General features: G+C 34.2%; 1 protein-coding gene across 1 annotated transcript; it reads right to left on the bottom strand.

The window, feature by feature from the left end:
• Window positions 1-2,007: 2,007 nt before the first annotated feature.
• On the bottom strand, window positions 2,008-9,255 carry LOC101890382 (uncharacterized). Its single transcript, XM_011295733.3, has 5 exons — window positions 9,052-9,255; window positions 8,860-8,952; window positions 8,647-8,800; window positions 8,436-8,569; window positions 2,008-2,333 (listed from the first exon to the last, which is right to left on the bottom strand). The coding sequence occupies exons 1-5, from the start codon at window positions 9,125-9,127 to the stop codon at window positions 2,017-2,019; spliced, it is 774 nt and encodes a 257-aa protein (XP_011294035.1). The 5' UTR covers window positions 9,128-9,255; the 3' UTR covers window positions 2,008-2,016.
• Between the last annotated feature and the right edge of the window lie 829 nt (window positions 9,256-10,084).

The raw sequence follows: 10,084 nt of genomic DNA, 5'->3' as shown, positions 1-10,084 counted from the left end.
ATTCCATGTTCAGCATAAGCATGTTCATCAGCTCATAGAACGTAAGTCAATGAACCAAATGAAACAAACTTTTTTCTCTCGATTACTTATTCAATTTGTAAGAAAACACCTAAATACTACAATAATACAAGAAGAAATGTAAGAGATAGAAAAAATATCAAAAACAAAAGGCATGTACTCAGTTTTGCACCTTCCGTTATTCGCACTTGTTTTTGCTCTCCCTGTTTTCTTATCGGCAAAATACTTCCAGATTTACAGTTTCATATCTTTTTCATTCAATATTCGTTGTCATAATTCAGAAAGTCGCACAATTCTTACAGTTTAAAGTAGATTTCATGAATTAAGAAATTAGTCTTCAACTTATATCTTTAAAATGAAGAAGCTATCGCCAGACACCGAAAATAGTATTGTTTCCATGACTAAAAATGGTTGTTCGACACGCACAATTGCTGAGAAGCTGAAAATTAGTCAGTCAGTGGTGGTCAAGGTGCAAAAAAGACAAAATGTTTGTTCCGAAAGCGGGTTGAATGGTCGCCCCCGCCTTCTAACGGACTCTGATGCTCGACTTATGATGTCCAACATGAGGAAGAATAAGCTTTTAACACCAAAAGAGGCTTCTAAGGAGTTAAATAAAACCGTAAGTCGATGGACAGCTAGAAGAGCACTGGGTAGAATTGGATATGTCGCCTCTGTTAAAAAAATAAACCAGCTTTATCCGAGAAAAATGTTAGAGCTCAGTTACAATTTGCAAAGACACACAAGAAGTGGACTATAGAAGACTGGAAACGTGTTATCTGGTCAGACGAATCCAAATTTAACCGTTTCCAGTCGGATGGCAAGAAGTATTATTGGCATAGACCCGGAGACAAGCTTCAGAGACATCATGTAAAGCAAACCGTAAAGCATGGAGGAGGAAGTATAATGGCTTGGGGGTGCTTCACATGGTGGCACGTTGGGTCGTTGCACAAAATTGATGGGATAATGCGAAAAGAGGACTATTTAAATATTTTAAAAACCCGTCTTCACGATTTTATCGATAAGAGTGCCTATCCCGAAGGAGAAATCACTTTCCAACAGGATGGGGATCCAAAGCACACAGCGAAAATTGTCAAAGAATGGTTGGCAAAACAAAATTTTAAGGTCATGGAGTGGCCAGCTCAAAGTCCCGACGTCAATCCAATTGAAAACTTATGGTCAATTGTGAAGCGACGGCTCGGGCAGCATGCAACCTTGACAATCTCTGGAGACGCGTGGAGATTGAATGGAGCAAAATTCCGAAAGAAATTATACTGAACTTAGTTGAGAGCATGCCAAAGCGCATAAAAAATGTAATAGAGAATAAGGGTCTTTGGACCAAATATTAATTTGGTATTTCTTTATAATATTTCATAAAAGGTGCAAAACTGAGTACATGCCTTCTGTTTTTGTTTTTTTATTTCTATGTCTTACATTTCTTGTTGTATTATTGTAGTATTTAAGTATATTTGCTACTAATAAAATAAGTATTCCGGGAAAAAAAGTTTGTTTCATTTGGTTCATTGGTTTATGTTTTATGAACGGTCAAACATCCATATGCTGAACATGGAATCACTTTTGCTCCACACTGTATGTCCCCACTGTTTCATATGCTGAGATAAAGCTGTGTTTTCTCTTCCTTTTTTAACATCTGTTTTATACTCATTTATTCTCACACACAATATTCTCTTCGTTGTCCTCACATACAGCTTATTGCACGTCTCTTTTTTATTACCTCTGCATCTTCATAGACAACATCATTTCCTTTAAATGTTTCCGTTTTCTTCCTTTGTTGTTTTCCAAATATGATTTAAGCCATTAAAAAAGCCGCCTATGCACTCTCACCTTAAGGCTTTGATATTTTATTTAATAAAACATTTGTTAATTAAAAAATTATATATTTGTTTTATTTCATTCTTATGCATAAATCTAAATATTATTTTAACAATTAAAAAAATAAATCACATTTTGCGCTTATTTCGACATACTTCCTTCCCTAGTCTATTTATATCTTCTGCCTCCAACTGGCAAGTCTTCAAACAAATACGATGCCGGTACATAGGCCAAAATTTTCGTCCAATAATCTTGCATTATTCGGCCAAAGGCTCCATTTAAACTTGGTCGCAATATGTCAAAAATGCCCGGTTCATTTTGATTCAGAATCTCATTTGCCTTTGCCTCCGCAGCTCGATTATCCAGCTGAAGTCGTAGTCCACTGATATCACGTAGGTTCAAGTGCAGACGCTCCACATCGGTAAAGAGAAGATTACGCTCTTCGCGAGCCAACAGGCGAACGGTGATGTCGACGCGAGATTGTTCTGAAAGAGAGAGGGAGAGGGAAAGAGAGTGTGAGATAAATTGGAGTAATTAATCAATGCATATTGAGAGTGAAATAAATCCATGTCTATTTTTAGTTGAGAGTCGGGTTGAGGGTCAGGCAGAGAGAGAGAGAGCTGTATCGGTTGGCTCTCTGAAGATCCTTATATTCTCTTCTCTCACGAGTACCCATTCCTAGCTACAAGAAGAGCCAGGAGATACTCTCCTAAATTAAAGTAAAATTAAAGTTTGGTCTTTCCAAAGAGTACTCATTCCTAGGTACAAGAAGACCCAGGATATATTCTCCTGAATTGAAGCAAAATTAAAGTTTGGTCTTCCCAAAAAATGTAAATACTCCCAAACTTACCCTCCAACCCAAAACATTGAGGTAGGGCATTGTAAAGCCACTGCGTAAACATTCATCGCACAAATGTTAAGGTCGTAGGGGCTGAGCTATTAGCAATTCTTATTAACTTGCTATTTACTATTTATAAATTGTTGTTGTACATATTATCATTGAAATTCTAATCAAGCATAGCCAGTCGGACGACAAGCTTAAGGCTTGACTGGCAAACGTAATCGAGAAGAATTTAATACAAATTATTATAAAAAAAAAATCTGTTAAAAAAATAAATAAAAACTAGAACAGGGAGGCACAACAATGGAGCAGGAAACGATTTAAAAATAGCTCTTAGCTAAAGCAAAGGTGTTCGGTCACAAAGAGATACAATGTGTGGAGTGTTAATTGCTGGCTTGATTTTTTTTCATTTTATGGGAATTTTTTTGAGTTTGAAGTCTAGCCATAACTTTGGGGGATATGAAAAATTCTCAGTAATTTTAAAATAAAATTTATTTGGGGTGTTCATTGCCGAATAAAAGTTTAATGGTCAAGTTAGCACATACTATTAAAATTGAAATGTATCATAAGCTCCCAAAGTGACAGATCCGTAAATAATTAATTTCCAATAATATTCCATAGTTTACAGGTCGGAATGGTACGAAAGAGGGAGTATTTCAACAATCAGATGGGAGATTTTTAGTTTCCGAAGGAATCCTAAGAGAAACAGACTATTATAATCGCCACCCGATTCTCAAGGCAGACATCAGGAATCTGAGCATAATAATTACGCCATTGAGATTATTTCAAAGTCTCCTAGGAAAAACTTGAGGTGAACTGAAGTGAAGGTCAATGGAACTGTCGGTCTTTTCCTCAAAGGAATAGTAAGCGAAAATGGAGTGATTTTTTCGATAACGAAATTTTTGTTCATCAAATACTTCAAGTTAATCACTCCGAAAATACAGGATGGCAGACAAACCGAAGTGTTATGAATTCCTTATAACTTTTTTATTACAATTCGTTTTTTCTTTCTTTTCAGCATTTTGTAAAGAAGACTTGGTCAATTTATCATGGAGCAATACAGAACTGAGAAACGCGCCTAAATCGTTGAAATTTACTTTTCAAATCAATGGCCCATTGGGTTGACTCAAGGTGCATACCGTCAGTCAACAATAAACCTGGACTGGTTGCAAATTTTCGACGACAAAGAGCAGTAGCAGCAGGAACCTTCTTGGTCCCGGTAGAATACGAACTGTCCACATATTTGACAATGTTCAAGTGGTCCTGCAAGGTTCTCCATTCAATATTCGAATAGATAAGAATAATTGTGTGGTCCCAAGGGACCTCGGTCTTTTCCTCAATGGAATAGTGAGAGACAATTGATTGATTTTAAGGGATAACGAAATTTTTGTTCATCAAATACTTTAAGTTAATCACTCCGAAAATACAGGGTGGCCCAGAAAAACCGAAGTATTGGGAATTCCTTATAACTTTTTTATAATAATTCGTTTTTTACTTTTGTTTTCAGTATTTTGTAAAGGAGACTTGAACAATTTATAATGGAGCAATACACAACTGAACAACGTGCCCGAATCTTTGAAATTTACTTTTCAAATCAACGGTACATTATGTGGATCCAGCGTGCATACCGTCGTCAATTTAATGTGCGGGTTGTAACCTCTCAATCAACAATAAACCTAGTCTGGTTGGAAATTTTCGACAATAAGGACCAGAAAGGAACCCTCCTCATTCCGGTAGAATACGAACTCTCCACACGTTTGACAATTGTCCAGTGGTCGTGCAATGTTCTCCATTCAATATTGGAATAGATAAGAATAATTGTGTTGCTGCGATTTGGTTAAGTTATAGTAGTTTTTGCAGCAATATTTGTAAGTAAAAACAACTAACGAACTTTGAATACCCTCCACTATTTGGAACCAATTTGGAAATTTTCAAAAAAATAAAAAAAAATTAAAATACTGAATATAGCCGTTATATTGGGGTCTATACGAAGAATTGGACCCGCATAGACAACTTTTGTCATAAGCCATTACAATATTCAAATGCGAAACTTGAAAACAAATCGGTGAATGATGTCGCTTTAATCACCAAAATACCGAAAATAGGGAGGTGCCGTTATATCGAGGCTATACGAAGGCCTGGACCTGCACAGAAAATTTTCTAACGCAGACTGTAGTACCTATTAGGAACATTAAATACAAAATCTTAAACAATTTCGGTGTATGTTATGCGCTCCACCATACATAGTATGGAGAGTATATTAAGTTCGTCATTCCGTTTATAACTCATCGAAATAATTTTAGACCAAACAAAGTTTATATATTCTTGATCGCCGTAATATTCTATGACGATTTAGCCCTGTCCGTCCGTCTGTTGTAATCACACTACAGTCGAAACGAATTAAGAAAGGAAGCTAAAGAAGGGCTATATCGGTCCTCGATATCGTTTAGCCCCCATATAACGGTACCCTCTGACATTCGGTATTTTGATGATTTTTTTTCCACATTTTTCAGACGAAATTGTCTGAAAATTTACACAAGAAGTTCCTTGTGGGTATTTTATACCCTAGAAGAGAATTGTGTATATAGGTCCACGATATGGTATAGTCCCCATATAATACCCATATAACGTTTTTTATTTAAGCGGTATTTTTCGACGATTTTTTTTTAATTTTTCAAGTTTCTTCCAAATGGTGGGGGGTATGGAAAGTTCGGCCTGGCTGAAATTAGCTTCTTTTTTAATTGATTTATTGAATATTTGGGGAATTATTGGGCAATTTCCGTGGACTTCAATATTTACATACATATTTTTCAAGTTCTCAAAACCACAATAAGGTCACCATAAAATCCATATGTGTGTCTTCATTGGTCCTCTGCGCTGGCTCAAACGACCAGAAACCACTTGAATGAACGGACGAGTTCTACATTACATACGTACACCCCAAATAAGAAGAATTTTCCAAGGATCCAAATGTCTCAATAAACATGAACTTTTTAAAGAATTTTTGGAGAACTCAAAGACATCAAAAACATGAATTTTTCGAAGATCCAAAGACCTCCATATATTTGGTTTTTTTTTAATTTTTTAGACTTTAGTAAACGATAATTTTTTAAGAATTTTCAAGGCCTCAGAGACCTCAATAAACGTGAACTTTTTAAAGATTTTTTTTCGCGAATTTAAAGACCTTCATAAATGTGGATTTTTTAACATTTTTTAGACTTCAGTAAACGATATTTTTTAAGACTCAAGGGATCACATACCTCAATAAACGTGAACTTTTTATTAAATTTTCGAGGACTCAAAGACCTTCATAAATGTGATTTTTTTAAAGGATTTTTTAATTTTTGAACATTTTCTAAACGACATTAATTTAAGAATTTACCTCAAAACACTGAGTTTTTTAAAGGATTTTCCGAAGACCAAAGACCTCAATAAACGTGGATCCTTCGAAGAAATTTTTGAGGATTCAAAGACGTGGAAATTTAACGAATTTTTTTAAAACCCATATATCTCATGGACGTGGATTTTTTAGAGGATTAAAGTCTTTAATAAACTTGGAATTTTAAATGATTTTTTTTTTCGAGAACTCATAGACCTCTATGAACGTGGATTTTTTAAAGAATTTTTGATGGACCCATAGAACTCAGTAAACGAGGATGTTTTAAAGAATTTTCAGAGTAAAAATATACTTCTATAAATCCCCCAACAATGGGGTATTTTAAAAAGAATATTTAAGAATTCAAAGACCCCAACAAAAGGGGATTTTGAAAAGAATTTTCAGGGAGTCAAAAACTTAATAAAACATGGATTTTTTAAGAATTTTCAGAGGACTCACAGATCTGGATTTTTATGAGATTTTCTGAGGATTGAAATATATGAATAATCTTGATTTTTTCAGGAATTTTTGCAGACTCATAAACCTGGATTTTTTAAAGAATTTTTCGTAGATCCCTTGGCCGAAATAAACGTGGATTTTCGCGGACCCATAGACCTCAATATACTTGGACATTTTAAATAATTTTTCAAAGGCCCACAGACCTCAATAAGTCCTCAAGATGTCTTATAAACCTCTATAAACGTGGATTGGAACAGTGTCGGAATGTTTGTTCGGGATACCGTAGTATTTTGTTGTTGCAAAACAGTCAGAATTTTCAGAGGACTCAAAGTCCTCATAAACGTGGATTTTTCATGAATTTGATTGATTGATTCAAAGACCACCATAACAAATATCAATAAACTTGAATTTTAAAAGGATTTTCGAGGACCTCAATAGACGTCGATTTTTTGAAGGACCCATACATTCAAATAAAAGTGGATTTTTTAAAGAATTTTCAGAGCATCCATAGACCTCTATAAAGGTTTATTCTTTAAAGCATTTTTCGAAGCCCCATAGACCTCTATAAACGTGTTTTTTTTTTTAAAGTATTCTTCGGACCCCCCATAGACCTCTATAAACGTTGGTTTTTTTAAGCATTTTGCAAAGACGTAACGAATTTTTCAAGAACTTAAAGACCTCAAAAACGTAGATTTTTTAACGAATTTTTCAAGGACCCAAAGACCTCAAAAAACCTGGATTTTTAAAGAATTTTCAGAAGAAGTAACGTTTTAAAGAAGACTCAAAAACCTCCATAAACGTGAATTTGAAAAAAATCGAGGACCTATTGATTTCAATAAACGTGGAATTTATCCAGAACTCAAAAGATCTCAAAAGTGTGGATTTTTTTAAAGAATTGTTCAAGTACCCATTGACCTCAATAAACGTGGACTTTAAAAAACAAATCAAAGCACCCATAGACCTAAATAAACGCAAATTTTTTTTAAGGATTTTTAAGGGATTTTTTTTGGATTTTCTAGAGGTTTTTTGGATTTTTTCGCGAATTTTCAAGGACACATAGAACTCAATAAACGTGAATTTTTTAAAGACCCAAAGACCTCAATAAACGTGGATTTTTAAAAAAACGTGGATTTTTCAAAGAATTTTTCAAGTACCCATAGACTTCAAAAAACGTGGATTTTGTAAGGACTCATAGACTTCAAAAAAAAGTAAATTTTTTAAAGAAATTTTCAACTACCCATATCCCCCTAAAAATGTGTTTTTTAAGAATTTGTCAAGGATCCACAGACTTCAAAAAAAGTGGATTTTTTCAAAGAATTTTTCAAGTACCCATATCTCTCTAAAAATCTGACTTCAAAAAAAGTGGAATTTTTTAAGAATTTTTCAAGTACCCATAGACTTTAAAAAAAGTGGATTTTTTTCAAGAATTTTTCGAGGACCCACATTCCTGAATTTTTTAAAGAAATTTTCAGAGGACCCACAGACTTCAATAACAGTGGATTTTTACAGAATTTGATAAATATACATAGTCCTGAATAATCGAGGACTTTTAAAAAAAAAAAAATTTAGAGGACTCAAAGGCCTTATTAAATGTGGATTTTTGAGAAGCCTCTTGAAACTTAGAGACCACACTAAAGGCAGATTTTAAATGAATTTTTAAAAAAAAATGGAGACGAACTTTTAAGAACTCTTGTGGACTACCAATAAATGCTGGTTTTTAAATTAATTTTTTCAGGGCTCAAATATATCACTTAACCTTGACTTTAAGGATTTTTCAGGGACACATACTTTTCCAGGACTCATTGAATTTTTTATGTATTTTTTGTGGACTCAAAGACTTCAATCGGTATGGATTTTTTAAAGAATTCTACTGAGGCTCTTAAGCTCTTTATCAACTTTTTTTGAACTTACCCACAGTTAGCGAAGCCTTTCCCATGCCATCCAAGGGATATTCCAATAAATGCCCCGTAATATTATAATCTCCACTTAAAACTAGCTTTGGTACCACACATTTGGCCAATATGCTCAAGGGTTTCGGCTTGAAACTGCAATGTGGGAAATTTTAAAATTTCAAATGATTATGAGTTTAATTTTCAAAATTCCATCGCTTTAATTATCTTACCTAGCCTCTGTACACTGGGCATCGCTGATGCCCTCCATTGTAACATTTGTCAATTCCAAATGAATGCCAATCGGACTCAGTGGGTCACCATCGACAAGGATGCGTTGAATTTCCAAGGGATCTATGGCATTGACTGTACGCAGGCCGGGAACGCCTAGAGGGGATTTTATGTTAAAATTTTAGGTGTCGATATTTTTCAAAATTTCCCTTTACCATTTTTCCATTCCTTGAGAATATTTCCAACATTTTTGGAGAGACAACTGGCAAAACTGTTGCCACTGACACTACATGGCTCCAAGAAGTCAGCTGGAATTGGAAAATCAATATTTTTGTTATTAAAACCCTATTTTCAAAATTTCTCATATTTTCCCATATTTCAAAAACAACTTTCAAAATTCCACTTACGTTTTTCGAGCAAATATTTCTCAGCACCCACCACACAAACAGCCAACAACAATGTCACACAAACTATTCGCATCATTTTTCTATTTTGAATATCTCTTTTATTTTTTTTTAGTTCCAATTAATTCCAACCACCGAATACTTATTTAAATTCAAAACAACTGATCCGTCGAAAGCTTCTGTGTGAACTGTTTAAACGAAGTTCTTAATTTGAAGCTCGACAAAAATTAATTTGTAATATGACAAAGCCAATCAAAATAGAAAACAAATTAAAAATCAAAAAAAAAGATTCAAACTTGTTTCGCCGATTTTTTTTTGGTGGCTGTCGTCGTCGGCATCTGTTATGGACCGTGAACAATAACGATGGCGCCAGTATCGAAAACAAAAGAAGGTATTCAAAAAAAAAAAAAAAAAGATTCAAAATATTTCGATTCTAAAGTAGAATTTTGAATACTCTACTTGATGTATGGAAAATGGCGCCCAATCGTGGAAATTTCACTAGGCAAATATATGGCGCCCAATCAAAAGTTTTTCATTCGTGCATTTTTTAAAGAATTTCCATAGCACCCATACCCAATAAACGTGGATTTTTTAAAGAATTTTCAAAGGACCTATAGATCTCGATAATCAAGGATTTTTTAAAGAATTTTCAGAGGATCCATAGACTTCATTAAACGTGGATTTTTTAAGGAATTTTCAGAGGACCCATACATCTCAATAATCCAGGATTTTTAAAGAATTTTCAGAAGACTCATAGACTTCAATAAACGTGGATTTTTTTAAGGATTTTTGAAGGACCCATAGACCTCAATAATCCAGGATATTTTAAAGGATTTTCAGAGGACCCATAGTCTTCAATAAACGTGGATTTTTTAAAGAATTTTCAGAGGACCCATAGTCTTCAATAAACGTGGATTTTTTAAAGAATTTTCAGAGGACCTACGTGGATTTTAAAAAAAATTCAGAGGACCCTTAGACTTCAATAAACGTGGATTTTTTAAAGAATTTTTAGAGGACCCATAGACTTTTATAAACT

Source organism: Musca domestica, unplaced genomic scaffold (genome assembly GCF_030504385.1).
Source record: "Musca domestica strain aabys unplaced genomic scaffold, Musca_domestica.polishedcontigs.V.1.1 7, whole genome shotgun sequence".
NCBI classification, from domain to species: Eukaryota; Metazoa; Arthropoda; class Insecta; order Diptera; family Muscidae; genus Musca; species Musca domestica.
Note: the sequence above shows the minus strand (reverse complement) of the source record. Positions and strands in the feature narration are given on the sequence as shown.